This window comes from Danio aesculapii, chromosome 19 (genome assembly GCF_903798145.1).
Source record: "Danio aesculapii chromosome 19, fDanAes4.1, whole genome shotgun sequence".
Lineage (NCBI taxonomy): Eukaryota > Metazoa > Chordata > Actinopteri > Cypriniformes > Danionidae > Danio > Danio aesculapii.
In genome coordinates, this window is record NC_079453.1 from 34,499,032 (window position 1) to 34,514,375 (window position 15,344).

The following is a 15,344-nucleotide window of genomic DNA, read 5'->3' on the forward strand; positions in this document are numbered from 1 at the left end:
TTTTTAAAGGGTACCGCCCTAGTGACAGTAGCTTTTATTTCAGAGAGTGTGGTTACTGTCTATGACTCATTCATGACTTACATAAAAGCTATGAGACAGAACGATGCCGATCGCAGGGTGGGTCAAGTTTAAAGGATTCACCATTGTTTCTGTGTGTAACATACTACAGTGAGTCTTTCGGTATGTGCAGTCAGTAAACAAGGGAATAATTGCACACTTAGGCATGCGAGATCATGAAAAAATTGCCTATTATGCAAAAGCAAGCGCCAGTTTTATTTGGTACACCAACACTGTCTAAGGCACCTTCTAAATAAACATCATACTAAAAAAACTGCTTGGCACTTTGTACACAAACTTTGTTAATAAAATTTAATAGAAAACTCTGTTTGAAGATGTTAATCTGTATAATTTCATAGTATATGATTTACAAGTGAGCAAACGCATATACAACGCACTCATCTTAAACTAACATTGCTCAGCTACCATTCCATTTATTACCAGTGATGCTAATTAATTTGATAATGTCATTCATCTCCTTTAAAAACCCTCTTAAGTACAGTCCAGGAATGTCGCTGTGTGAAAATGCTGAGGATATCTGACTTTAATGCTCATCATCAGTCACTTCCTCCAAATCTTCGTCATCTTCCTCCTCATCCTCATCTTCTTCGTCATCCCTTTTCCTCTGTCTGCTTGATGTTCTTGACTGTCAGAAGGAGAATAAAAGATCTTTCAATTGCAGATTTGTGATACAATATGAGAGGTGCAGTCACATTTACCATTGCTCAGCTTCCTGGAATCTGAAGGGTCACATAAATTCAGTGTGGCAGGTCATCTTTTATGATTTCCACAATGCCAGAGAATGCATTTTTAAAAGGTTTCCTTTCAGTTTTCTGTCAAAAGCCCAAGTGTTTAAAGTTTTTAAGAAAAAAAGGAAACAATGCAGATTTATTTCACTGTATGTAATTTTACTTTTTTTTTTTTACTTTAATGTAATTTTAGCTGCTCTTATAGTACTAATACTAAGAACATATTTATTCATTCATTCATTCACTTTCCTTTGGCTTAGTCCCTTTATTTATCAGGGGTCGCCACAGTGGAATGAACCGCCAACTTATCCACCATATGTTTTACACAGTGGATGCCCTTTCAGCTGCAACCCAGTAATGAGAAACACCCATACAATGTCCTATTCACACACATACCAGTGTTTCCTCAAGGATTTTTTCCAGCTGTGGCACCAGGCCTTTTTTTTACACAGATCTACCAACTACCTGTGGCGTTATTTTAATGACAAATGTCGTGAGCGCAGTATTACAAGTCGAGATCGCATTTATGTAATAGCCTACGAGCATGCGAATCTCTTTGCTTGCGCGCTGATTTCCTCTGCTCGTGCACAGAACTTCTTGTACGCTCTCAAATAAACGCTGCTGAAGTACGATTTAGTGCGTTTTTGTAACAAGTGTGTCTCTAACATTTATTAGATTTGCTAGGAATATTTATGAATGCCTCCAATTGACCTACAGAGCGGTATTAATGCGTCCTGAAGTAAAGTGAAACGGCTATACGTTGTGTTTGCTGGCCTCACGCATCACACACCTGTCAGTCAGCCAGTCAGTCAGTCAGCATGTAACCTTAAAGGGTTAAACAAAAAACGCACAGCACTACTACGTTTACAGAAACGTTCGCGCTGTTATTATAATTCACTTACCTTTTAATACATTTTGGTGCTATTAAAAAAAAACACGACTGAATGTTTTGAATGAAAAGCTGTAATGTAGCCATGGCGGGATCAATTTTGTCATGGCGCCCCGCCATGTAGCGGAAACCATGCATACACTACGGCCAATTTAGTTTGTTTAGTTCACCTATAGCGCATGTCTTTGGACTGTGGGGGAAACCGGAGTACCCAGAGGAAACCCACGCAAACACTGGGAGAACATGCAAACTCCACACAGAAATGCCAACTGGTCCAGCTGGGACTCGAGCCAGCAACCTTCTTGCTGTGAGGCGACAGTGCTATCCACTGAGCCAGAACATATTTATAGACATTTTAATTATGAAATACTTGCAGTTTGTAAATATAGTATTTGATGTTTAGCTTCTATTATTGTAATAAATAATGGTTATGTGAATAATAATAACAACAATATAGATATTACAAATTATTAATAATATGTAATGTAATATGGGGATTTATGAAGGGGGTTTGTCTCTCCACACCACCATCAGTGTATAGCCACAGGATAACAGCCCCAGGTAAGGGCCGATGGAGGAAATTTGGTCAGGACACAGAGGTTACACCCTTACTCTTTACGAGAAGTGCCATGGGATTTTTAATGACAACAGAAAGTCAGGACCTCACTTTAACGTCTCATCCGAAAGACAGCGCCCACAGACGGTATAGTGTCCCCTTCACTTTTACTAGGGCATTAGGACTCACAGGTTGAGCGCCCTCTGCTGGCCTCACTAACACCACTTCCAACAGCAACCTAGTTTTCCCATGTGGTCTCCCATTCAGGTACTGACCAGGCTCAGTCCTTCTTAGCTTCAGTGAGTCTTGGGCTGCAGGGTGATATGGCTGTGGCATGTCTTAATAATAATAATAATAATAATAATAATAATAATAATAATATTTCCCAGGGATGGGTTGTGGCTGAAAGGGCATCCGCTGCGTAAAAACATGCTGGATAAGTTGGCAGTTCATTCCGCTGTGGCGACCCCGGATTGATGAGGGAACTAAGGCGAAAAGAAAATGAATAAATGATAATAATAATAATAATAATAATAAAAATCACCATTAGATAAATTACCTCCATTTATTCATTTTTTAGGCAATAATAAGCATACAAGCAATGTACAAACTGCAAAGTTACAGGAGTGACTCATTTAGATTCCATTTAAATTCCAAAATTGATTCACAATTCATCCACACACCTACAATAATTGACACTATAGCTTGTATTTGATGTTTTGGCATCTTGTGTAAATTGTATCAATGATTTATGACCAAAGTAATATTACAGTGACCAAACACTCCTTCTGCTAACTGATTTAAAAGTCCCGTAAAATAAGTGTTGCCAGATCCGCTTATTATAAGATTATCAAGCATCTTTGGGCTTACCTAATCCAGGTTATGGTGTTAAAGTTGCATATGCAGGTTGTATTATTTTGGTATGTGCATTATTTTCACGATAAAGAGTCTGGGTTTGTTTAATATTATGGGCTTGTTTTTTGGCAGCACTTAAGTCAAGAGATAACTCGTTCCCTGTGGTTTCACACAGAGACTGAAGCACATTTTAAATGTCATTAACAACTTGTTGTTCAGCTTCAGGAATGTCTGTATCTGCAGTTGTCACCACCTGTATTTATTGCTGTTTAATTCTGTTGTTGAATGTAGCTGTTACTTCTGTAAATTACAGAATTGTGTGTGTACACAACTGAATTGTGGACTAAAAGTTTTTTTTTTAACCGCATTTGGCCAGTAATAGAATATTTATGGTTGTAAACATTTCCAAGTCACTAGTCATTGGCAAGCAGTGTTGGGGAAAGTTACTTTTGGAAGTAATGCATTACAATATTGAGTTACTCCCCAAACAAGTAACTAGTTGTGTTACTTTGTATGGTAAGTAATGCGTTACGTTACTTTTGAGTTATCTTTTCTGACCTGGCTGAGGCTTGTTCTCTTTAAAAAAAAAATTTCTTTCTTTTTTTTAATAGAGGAGCTCTGCAATTAACAATGCATTGTATAACCTTCACCTTAATTTACCTTTTAAAAAAACACATAAAAAAATAATATTTTAGAATAATGTTATCTGAGAACTTCCTGACCCCCAGAGCTATACTTGCCGTATATACAAATTATCGAAAGTTTAAAGCAATGTGTGTTTGCTACTTTTGTACTAGTTGTTTTAAGTAAAATCATTGTCCATTAAGACAATCTCCTTTTTCTTTACTTTGACGCGTTCAAAACAATGAACACATTCTCTCATTGACTGCATGATTCATTGTGACTAATTTTAATTCAGCAATTTATTTTTAAAAGCTAATTAATTAAACTAAAAAGTAACTTGCATTGCATTTAAAAAAAAGTAACTCAAATATTATTACTTATTTTTAAAAAGTAATGCGTTACTTTACTAGTTATACTTAGAATTAGTAACATTATTACGTAACTCGTGTTACTTGTAATGTGTTACTCTTGGCAAATGCTCCATACTAGCAGTTGTCTTCATGCAATAAACTTGACTTTTTTTTGTTTATGAAATGGTGATTCTATTCTAAGACATTCTAACACAACTGATTTAGGCCAAAAATAATTGGTAGTTGATTTCTCTACCAAAAAATATGGCATGAAGACATTGCTGAATACAGCCAAAGTCCCTTTAAGGCAAGTCATTTTGCTTAGCGGCCATATTTAAAACGCCTCTCGGGCAGTATGCTCAGCATTCTGTTTGAATGTACTTATCCCAAACTATATTACATTAAAGTTGCCATGGGTAATTTTCTCATTTATAATATATAATAATTTATATATAACTAATGCAGTATAACTTTTTAAATTATAATTTTTTTGCAATAAAAATAATCACATTTATAATACAGTGGATTTCCATGCTGAATACACCAATCAAGCAGAATCTGCCTTTGACTTAATTTGCTCAAAGTCTCTGGATTGTAGGCTTACGGTATGTACATTTTAAACAATATCTGAATTATTTACACCATTTAATTGAAACAAAACAAAAAAAAAAAAGTTAAATTAAATTTGAATTGACAATCTTGAAACCATCCCCGTTATTCTCCCTCTGCTCTCAGATGGGATGACGGGCCAAATCAAAGGTTACCAAGGACCAACTTTGGCCCCTTGGCCCTAGTTTGGTATCTCTTGTCTATATCGATCGCTGATTGGCTCTTGCACTAGAAGGCGGGGCTTCATTCACAATATTGACCGTTACACTTTTCCCTATTCAAAACTATACAAGTGACATGTCTTGTGTAATCTATACTCTTTGATAAAGTGCAGTCTTGTATTTATTCACAGAGACAAAGCAAAGCTAGTTTACATTGGCTAACAAACCTCTAAGTTAATATTAAACCTCTATTAATATTGTTTTTCCACCTTTTTTTACTGGAATAGTTATTGGTGGAAAGTACTTACCTGCATTGTTCCTGATTTACTCATTGATGTACCAGTTCGATTCAGGGACAGTTTAGAATTGGCACGAACGATTTCTAAACGTGACTGGTAATCAGGAGGGTGCAGTGAATTCCTAAATACCTATCAAGACAAAACAAAAAAGGACTGCTCTTCATATGGACCACCAAGAACATATTAAATCAACAACGAGTAGCCAAACTCAAACAAGATCCATTAAAAAGAGAAATGAGTCAACACAACTAGAAGCACATACTGTGTTGTAGCAACAGAGCAAGATGTCATTTAGATTGGGAGAAAAAACATTTACACACACTGTCCTGGTGAGGGTGTGCCAACAAACACTGTCACCTCAACTTTATTAACTCCAGTTAAATATTACAGAAAGGATATTTACAACCTATCTCTATATGCACTAGCTGTGTCTTCATAAACCCGTCATCATGTGCCAATATACTAAATGACTATGACATCCAGTTACAGGCAAAGTTCAGGCAAGAACGAGGAAACAATTCCCTGAAATTCCCTAGTGAAATAACATTCATGTGATGCTTACCCCGGCAAGTCAAGGAAATGTTTACAAACTCTGAGTCTAGAGCATTAAATTTGTTTTGGCACGCTGAACTATGAATTCATAAATAAATGCATTAGCCACTGCAAATATTGCACAGCTGACTGAGCACGCTTCGCAAGATGCCTCTCTGGTTCTTTTGGCATATCAGGAGTTGGGCTTTACACCCCAGCAGCCATAGCTTTCATCATTATGACAGTAGGGGGATCTCGGATGGAGGAAGAATATAATTTGATTAGACATTAAGACAGACGGGCCTGAACCAGCAAGAGCAGAGGTGCTGGTGCAGAAAGCTCACCTCAAGGTCTCCTTCCTCATCTACATTCTGAATGTGCTGGTAAGCGGTGGTGTAAATTTCCAAAGCCTTGGCATGGAACGCCATCTCCACCGTCACAAATTCACCCAAAACTTTCTGCATTAAACACATAAGAACACGAAAGCCTAAGTGATTATTTCTGTGACTAGCATTTGAAGATTTGATGTATTTTGATAGTGTAATTAGGTATACCGTTAATTATTATTCTTGAAATATTTATGCTTATCCATGCAAAATTTAATTGATTGATAATGCAGTAAAAATATTTACGCTGGGATTTTATAAATACAGTTGAAGTCAGAATTATTAGCCCCGTTTATTTTTTTCCCCCCCAATTTCTGTTTAACAGAGAGAAGATTTTTTTTCAACACATTTCTAAACATAATAGTTTTAATAACTGATCTCTAATAACTGATTTATTTTATCTTTGCCATGATGACAGTAAATAATGTTTGACTAGATATTTTTCAAGACACTTCTATACAGCTTAAGCTGTGGTCACACAGGACTTTGTGTGTGAAATTCTGTCGTACGGCGCTGCGAAAAGGGGCGAGATTAAACAAGATGATTAGACATTTAAAAAAGCGAGCGATTGCTCCATGTTTTAAATTTCTGTCCAGAGAGGTCCTGTTTTGATCCGCAATTGGTCTCACGCAGTCAAGTGATGCGATTTCGCAGGTCAGAGTTCACCAAGCTTGAACTTTGCAATGCAGCAACCTGCGAAACTTGACACATGACCTTGCGTTTCCGGTCTGACGCATTCGCGTGCGTATGAATGGAAGTCTATGGGAGGAAAAGTCAAGTGTGACCGCAGCTTTAAAGTGACATTTTAAAGGCTTAACTAGGTTAATTAGGTTAACTAGGCAGGTTAAGGTAATAGTAATATTGATAATAATAATAATAATAATAATAATATTGACCTTAAATTAGTTAAAAACTGCTTTTATTTTAGCCGAAATGAAACAAATAAGACTTTCTCTAGAGGAAAAAATATTATCAGACATACTGTGAAAATTTCCTTGCTCTGTTAAACTTTATTTGGGAAATATTTAAAAAAAAAAAGAAAAAATTTTTTAAAGGGGAGGCTAATTAATTCTGACTCAAACTATATATTTTATTGTAACTATTCCTGTGATGAGTAATGGCTGTATACAAAGCACTGCTTCAAAACCTTGTTCGAATTAATGGTTTGGAGCATGAATCAAATTAGCAAAGTCATGTGATTTCAGTAGAAGGGGCTTTGTTACATCGTAAAGATTTCAAAACTTTTTGTAAATTTAATGTTTTTCCACTGGTGCCTTGATCTTTTAAAAAAATCCACACAAATCATGCAGATTCACGGGATCGCCCCCCAGTGGTGAATCACTGAACAGGTTTCATTGGTTTTACATGATCTCAGATCAGTTTTATTAGTTTGTAGATGTTTTAGTGAGGCATTTAACAGTCTCTTGTTTAGCAGAGCATACCATTTAATAAATAATATATAAGCCTTGAGGGGCGACGCAGTGACGCAGTAGGTAGTGCTGTCGCCTCACAGCAAGAAGGTCGCTGGTTCAAGCCTTGGCTGGGTCAGTTGGCGTTTCTGGAGTTTGCATGTTCTCCCTGCGTTCGCGTGGGTTTCCTTCGGGTGCTCCGGTTTCCTCCACAGTGCAAAGACATGCAGTACAGGTGAACTGGGTAGGCTAAATTGTCCGTAGTGTATGTGTGAGTGAATAAGTGTGTATGTGTTTCCCAGTGATGGGTTGCAGCTGGAAGGGCATCCGTTGCATAAAACAAATGCTGGATAAGTTGGTGGTTCATTCCGCTGTGGCGACCCCAGATTAATAAAGGGACTAAGCCGAAAAGAAAATGAATGAATGAACATAAGCCTTGAGGGCAGCACAGTGGTGCAGTCAGTAGCACAATTGCCTCACAGCGAGAAGGTCGCTGGTTCGAGCCCCGGCTGGGTCAGTTGACGTTTCTGTGTTGAGTTTGCATGTTTTCCCCATGTTTGCGTGGGTTTCCTCCGGGTGCTCCGGTTTCCCCCACAAGTCCAAAAACATGTGCTATAGGTTAATTGGGTAGGCTAAATTGTCCATAGTGTGTGTGTGAATGAGAGTGAATAGATGTTTACTTGAAAATGTACACATATCATGCATATACTAATGATATTATATAACACACATAGTAAATTTATACTTTAAATTGAAAGTTTGCAATGTGTTGTTGTTCTAAAAATATAGTTTTGACCAGCAGCTGATCAGAAGCTTTGAAAAGCTTTGTTTCTCCCATCACTACTTGTGATGCCCTCTATGCTGATTTGATGCTTAAAATATTATATTGATAAAATGTAAAATACCAATAATATTTGTTGGTGGAAAATTGCGATTACATCTTTAATAGATATACGTTTTGCTTTTGTAAAATATTAATGTTTTTATTGCCATGATAGATCAAATTAATACACCCTTCTCTCTCAAACAAAAAAATAATATCAGGCCTGCAGCAAGCCTATTAAATGGGGTGGTTCTTTTTTTTTTTTTCAAAAAGTGGACCTTTTTGCAGTTATTCGCCTGATTTTTTTTTTTTTTTTTTTTTTTTAATTGTTAGTTCAAATATTGCATTTTAGTGAGATTTTAAGCCCGAATTTTTGGCTTAGCTTGTCAGATGGTTATCATTACCACACTTTTTGATGCAACAAATATATTTCCTACCTTTTTGTCAAAGAGCTTACCATACTATTTTCTGTTCACATGAATTTGTGTTTATTTGTGAATGTGCATTTAAAATGTACGATATTATAGTTTTATAAATAATGTAATGACATTAGAATTTTGAATAAAAAAACTGTAACCTATAGGCATATAACAAAAGGCTAGCTCATTTCCTCAGTCAGAATTTGTCCATTTAAATGAAAATTAATCATTAAATTAGTCTCTTCTATCGGTTATTGTCACAATTTGTGATGGCATACTGTCAAAAATCAGACAAATGAGCTCATATATGGGCCAAATTCTGGACTTTGTCAGTAGGGGGTGAGGAGTGGGTCTTTCGAACCACCCGAACCTCCCCTGGCTATAGGCATGAATATGTAAAATCTTACTAACCCAAAACTCGATTGGTGGGTTTAGTTTAATATTTTCAGTGACATTTCCAGATATTTTTATTTTATTCAATTAAATCTCTGTAATAATATAAATATATTTTATATACAATAAATATACAATTTAATATACAACAAACAGATTCTAGGTAATATCTGTATAACATGCAATATATAATATTAAACACACATTTATCCATTTATTAAAAAATAAGCTGATATTACGTAGATAGCAAGTGTGCAGTGTGAAGGACCTTAATATCACGAATCTTCTGCTTTTCAAAGTCATCTATTGTCTCCTCCAGCTGGCGAGTCGTGCGTGTGGCGTCCATTGTGGCTCTCTGGAGTTCACTCTCAGCCTTTCGTGACACAACACAAAGCAAAGCACAAAGTGTTCTGAGCCGAAGACTTATATGATGTAAGTATATCACTCGCTGAGAGCTTTTAACTTTTGCACGGAGAGTTCCCACATCAGCTCGAGTACAACTGACATTTAGTACCAAACTGATTTAAACCTTGTTGGTCATAAATTAGTTTTAAGACAATACAATACCGTTTGTTGCACACAAGACCCACCTGTGACTGGGAAAGGCTGTTAAGGAGTTTTATGCAATACTGTGGTTTATTTATGAAAGTTATTTGGCATTAAACAATCTATTTACGTTAATTAATTTATTTATAGTAAATAAAAATGAAAGTGGATGGTTTACCCAAAATGAAAATTAACTTGCAGTGTACTCATCCTCAAATTGTTTTAAACCTTAATGAGATTATTTTTTTTTCTGTTCAACACAAAATGAGATATTCTGAAGAGTGTTGGAAACTGTTAATATATATACTATAAATTAGGGCTGCATGATATTGGAAAAATAAAATAGTATAAAATACATTGCGATTTATTTTATTTTTGTGCGATTTTAAATATTACTATATGAAAACCGTTTCATAAGATAGTTTACATAGCATAATATGATGGTTTTTTGGGGAGTCTAACCGTATTCAGGTACAGAAATTGAATAATCCCAATGCAAATATGCCTTTTCTTACTTATTGTCTCATTTCTGGTCCAAATAGAAGTAAAAATATTGTTTATTTTTCATCATAAGATGAAATAGGTAAAAATTAAGAGTTTTTCTTTAAAACAAGCAAAATAGTGGTGTAAGTGAAATAATGTGGTTTTAGCTTTAAAATGTTGATATTTGGAATAAAAACAAGATGAAAATTGTTTTGTTTTTTTGCATAAATCATACATATTCTGTATGAATACAGTAATTAAATACAATTCTGTGGTTCCTGTTGAACTAGAATTCAGTCTCAACATTGCATATCTTGCGATGTGACTATTGCGAATACACACACTGCGATATCGATGCTGAAACAGCATATTGTGCATATATAATATTTATTGTGTACACATATAATACAGTGCTCAACATATATAAGTACACCCCTCACAAATCTATCTTTAAAATTCATATTTTTAATAGGAAGTTATACAATATTATATTTGTGCAAATACATTAGATTAGTCAGTACTGAAGCAAAATCTGGAGCTTATCTAACAAAATAACTTATGATAACTGTCCAAAAACAAGCACACCCAAATTTACATGTTATAGAAAAATATTAAATACAAATTTTAAAAGGAGGAAAAATCAAGAGAAGCAAAAAAAATTTGAAATTTTGTAGGTTATAATTTTTTATGGAATATTTAGCTTGAGTTTAATTGTATTATCCTTCAATTTCTAAATATGTTTGGTGACTAAAATATTATTTTAATAAATATATCTGTTTAACAAAAGCAAGTAGATTTCACTCATATGTCAGCATTTTACGTAATAAATTTAATATCACTTATTTATTTGTGTATTTTAATACAGGTCAGAATAAGTATGCTGTTTTATCCTTACCTTAAGATATTATTACAAATTAACGACATTATTAAACCCATATTTTCACATTTTATTTCCACTAAAGTTATTTGAAAAACTAAAGTAGCTTCTTGTATTTAATATGCATTTTATGTATATTAAAGCAGAAAAAACACCAAAACGAATGTGTCGTCTTTGACCCACATGATGAATCATATAATAATTTCTATCACTGACTGCACTAATCTACAGTATCATATGACTCCAAGCTACGTAGTTTCTGTGAAAGCAGAAATAATAGGGGTGAATCGTAAGGATACAATGATCTGTCTGTCGGAGGGGTTTCTCTGCCTCATTCTTTCCAGCTGCTGCATCTGCTTGGCCTCTCTGTTCCTTGCACTCTGGGTCTGCTTCAGGTCCTCCTGTACATAAATTTAAAACAAAAATCATGATTTGTTTTTGTAGAATAGGCTCTATGTTTTGACCTATGAGATCAGTTACTGTAGATTACACTTACACAGAATGTGATGCAATGCTGCCCTCATGAGATCACAGAGGTAAGGTCAACTGTATATTTATGTAACTGCACACTATGAACTCATTTACTGTTTAAACCCTGTTTAAACCCAGTATTATTTAAGATGCATTTCACAGCAGCTTTCATTTCTAACCTGATAGCCACAAACTATGTTGAATGTTATTGATACATAATGTTATGATAGCTGTTTTAACATTAGGTTATGACTGAATTGGATTGAATTATTAGTTGTGAAAGAGTTTGATAACAACCAGGAAATGTTCATGGGCCAATGACATGATCACATCGACATGGTCTATTAATTGCATCACCAAAAATGATTGAGGTCATGTCCATGTGTTATGTGATAAATCGATATATTGACTTATTGAGACAGGTCTAATCATAACTATTTATAAATCGTTTATTGTATAAAAAATATACAAATAGCTACAACACTGATTAAAAAGTCATAAAAGTTGTTTCAGTTTGATCAATGATAAATACTTTCCCCTAGAAGACACATTTTAAACATTTCATACTTAATATAAATAGTTCATACTTTTCCAAGACTTTTCCAGAACTTTCAAGTACATTTTCATGACGTAATGTCTATATATACATGGTAAATAATAAGAAAAACAATGACATTCAAATTTATTACAGCATTTCATAGAACACGCAACAATCTATTTTGTTTAAATTTGTTTTTATATCAATGTAAATTGATTTTGATCATGCTTACACAGCACTAACAATGTAAGAGCATGTTTTTGGCCAAGGACAGAAAAGAAGTAAAGACAACGAACCTATGTTCAAGTTAGGGCTGCACAATATATCATTTTTAGCATTGATATCGTAATGTGTGCATCCGGAATAGTCACATTGCAGGATATGCAATGTTGGGATTATAGTATAATATAGAGTTTCATCATGATGGAGTAAAAGATTATCATCTGCATGCATTTTTAAAGAGATAGTTTACCCAAAAATTACTTACCATTTTCATTACACAGTTCACTTGTTTCAAACATTTATGAGTTTTCTCTTTTTTTAATGAACACAAAAAGAGTATAATGTAATAACTCGTATAGTATTGAAACAAGTGAAGTGTGTGTAAATGGAGAGTACATTTTAATCTTTAAGTAAACTGTCCCTTTAAGGCCTGTGACTGTGTGAACGTTTCAATATTTTAAAACATCCGGCCACAAGAAATTTTTTGTAACTTTTTATAAAGATTAAATAATATACAACTAAAACTATGCAGAGTTGATTATTCAATATCTGTACCTGAATAGTGAATACCTGAAAACTATAATTTATTTATCTATGCTTGTAATTTATTTGTTATATATTATTTGAGATTCACTCCTCTACAAAATCCACCCAATCAATCCAAATAACCTGTTAAATCATCTGATGAAATTGCATTCACATCGCAATATATATCACAGAAATACAAAATATCATAACGTCAGATTTTTCCAATATTGCGCAGCCCTAATTCAAGTATACAGATATTTGTTAAACTTATTTACATGGCTTTTCCAGTACTTTGTGTTTTTTTCTGTTTTTCCTAAATTTTTCCAGGCCTGGAAAATGCCATGTCAAAATTCCATGACTTTTCCAGGTTTTCCATGACCGTATGAACCCTGTTTAAATTATTTCCTGAATAAGTGTTCTCTAATATCATTAAAATATATATATTTTATTTAAATATGTTTTATCGTCAAAATAAACTTACATGCCACAAATAGGTTTTTTCCTTTTACAAAAAATGTGTGTAAGAGTGGCGAATTCTGCATCTCGTATGTACAATCATGTCTGTTTTCTAAATGGTACTTATTTCTTTCATTTTAATTGTCAATATGCTCATTTTCAGAACTGTGGTCAAAAAGAGACTAATTTAAATAGCAGTGTGAACTGTTAGAAGTGTAATTAAAAAATAAATGTTTAAAAAAATGTTAACTTGTAGCAAATATAAATGCCAGGTGTAAAAAAAAGTCACACACTACTAAAGCAATCAAATCAAATTTGTTTTCTATTTTCTTCTGAAAGTGGACAAGCTCAGATAATTTACCATTCATTTATATATTATCTTTTCGACTTATTCCCTTTATTAAAAAGGGGTCGCCACAGCGGAATGAACCGCCAACTTATCCAGCATATGTTTTATGCAGCGGATGCCCTTCTAGCTGCAACCCATCACTGGAGGAAACCCACACGAACACGAGGAGAACATGCAAACTCCACACAGAAATGCTAACTGACCCAGCCGAGGCTTGAATCAGCGACCTTCTTGCTGTGAGGCGATTGTGCTACCAACTGCACCACCGCATCACCCCTCAGATAATTTAAAACATCTTATTTACACTGGTATCTAACATCACCCATTATGATCGAATCAACAAAAATGTACTATTCCAGGTGTGAACAGAACATTAGTGACTTAAAAAACGAAAACCTTACCCTTTTTGTTTTGACAATATTCCCATATGCTTTCAAAGGCTCTATAACCTTCACTTCCAGCCTCTCCACCTGCGAACCAAAATTATGCGTTAGTATACTAATAGAAAACAAAAATAAGCTTAAGTACGTTTTCATGCTTTTAAACACACCTCTGCTTGCCGATAGTCTTGAACTTTGGCTAGTTGATCTGCAAAATTCTTGAGTCCACATTTTAGGTTTGGTGTCTCTGTGTCAGCGTAAATGCTGATTTCTTTGACCAGGAGATCTGCTTTATCTCGCAGCCTTGCAGTTTTACGAACATAGGCAGCAAACAGTTGGCAAAGATCTCCGAAGTGTTTTTCGACACCGGTGATGTTCTCCTGGATCTGCTTGGTCTGGGTGTCTCTGTAATGTGCAATAAAGCCAAATGTAGATTATTTGGATGAGGGAATAGCATTATTGTAACTTGGACTACTACAGATTTTGTTTTCAATCTGGTTGCATGTCAGATTTGTTGTGTCAGTATAATGTACCTGAGATATAGATAGCTACTTAAAACAAGCTGTGTTTGCATAACGTTAGTCTCTTTAATAAATCTAAACTAAAAAGGTTTCAAACTGGTCTTGCTTGATATCAGAAATTGTGACACACATTTGATACATAAATATATATTAAAAACAAATGAGGACGATTTACACATTTATCATTTTGTATTTTAGAAATATGCAAACACGATTTTGTTAGCCATTTTACATTTCGGTAACAGTAATAATTAACGTTAGTTGGGCGTTTTCTGATTCATGCAAGTTTTGTTTAAGCACCTACGGTTAAGTATGTGATAAAAACACGGGCTTGCAGATGGAGTAACGTTACTTTTTGCATCATTTAGCTTAGCCGGCTAACTTAGTTAGCCTCTCTACCGTTTTAAATCTCAACTTAAACAATTTACCTCGCTCTTGCATCGGGAGTGCGGCTCATCATTACTCGCAACCAATAGCTACTTATGAAATGAAGAAATTCAAGCTATAATGAGACAAAGATTTTTGTGCTAATGCTATTCTGCAGCAGCAAATCCGGAAGAACGCCGTGTCGTTTCCATGGAGCTAAAAAGCGCCCTCTAGAGGCAAATAAAGTCAACACGAGCAAATAAAAATCTGAAACACAATATGAGCAATCTTCGCCAAGCCTGTGCCTTATTTACAGTCTGTGGTGCAAACACACATTTTGTGTGTGTGTGTGTGTGTGTGTTTTCAGGAGCTTAGGGTACATACATGTATACCAACACAAAAACACAGAAGAACATTTAAGTAGGTAGAAAATAAAGTAAATAATAATATAAAGCATAAAAATATGACCAGAACAAGTTATTTGTTATAGACCTTTT

The 15,344-nt window shown here is 34.7% G+C and overlaps 1 protein-coding gene across 1 annotated transcript; it reads right to left on the bottom strand.

Moving 5' to 3' along the window:
- Window positions 1-355: 355 nt before the first annotated feature.
- Window positions 356-15,049, bottom strand: cibar1 (CBY1 interacting BAR domain containing 1). Its single transcript, XM_056479845.1, has 9 exons — window positions 14,910-15,049; window positions 14,131-14,365; window positions 13,982-14,050; window positions 11,316-11,417; window positions 9,701-9,706; window positions 9,379-9,483; window positions 6,025-6,138; window positions 5,159-5,278; window positions 356-703 (listed from the first exon to the last, which is right to left on the bottom strand). Exons 1-9 carry the CDS (start codon window positions 14,939-14,941, stop codon window positions 602-604), a joined length of 885 nt encoding a protein of 294 aa, XP_056335820.1. The 5' UTR covers window positions 14,942-15,049; the 3' UTR covers window positions 356-601.
- Window positions 15,050-15,344: the final 295 nt, after the last annotated feature.

What these genes read in the sequence shown, in the direction of transcription:
- cibar1 (XM_056479845.1), bottom strand. Translation starts at nt 14,941, where the DNA reads ATGATGAGCCGCACTCCCGATGCAAGAGCGAG. An exon ending in ACTCCCGATGCAAGAGCGAG is followed by an intron (nt 14,366 to 14,909) that starts GTAAATTGTTTA and finishes TGCACATTACAG; the next exon opens with AGACACCCAGACCAAGCAGA. An exon ending in GTAAATCAGGAACAATGCAG is followed by an intron (nt 704 to 5,158) that starts GTAAGTACTTTC and finishes TCCTTCTGACAG; the next exon opens with TCAAGAACATCAAGCAGACA.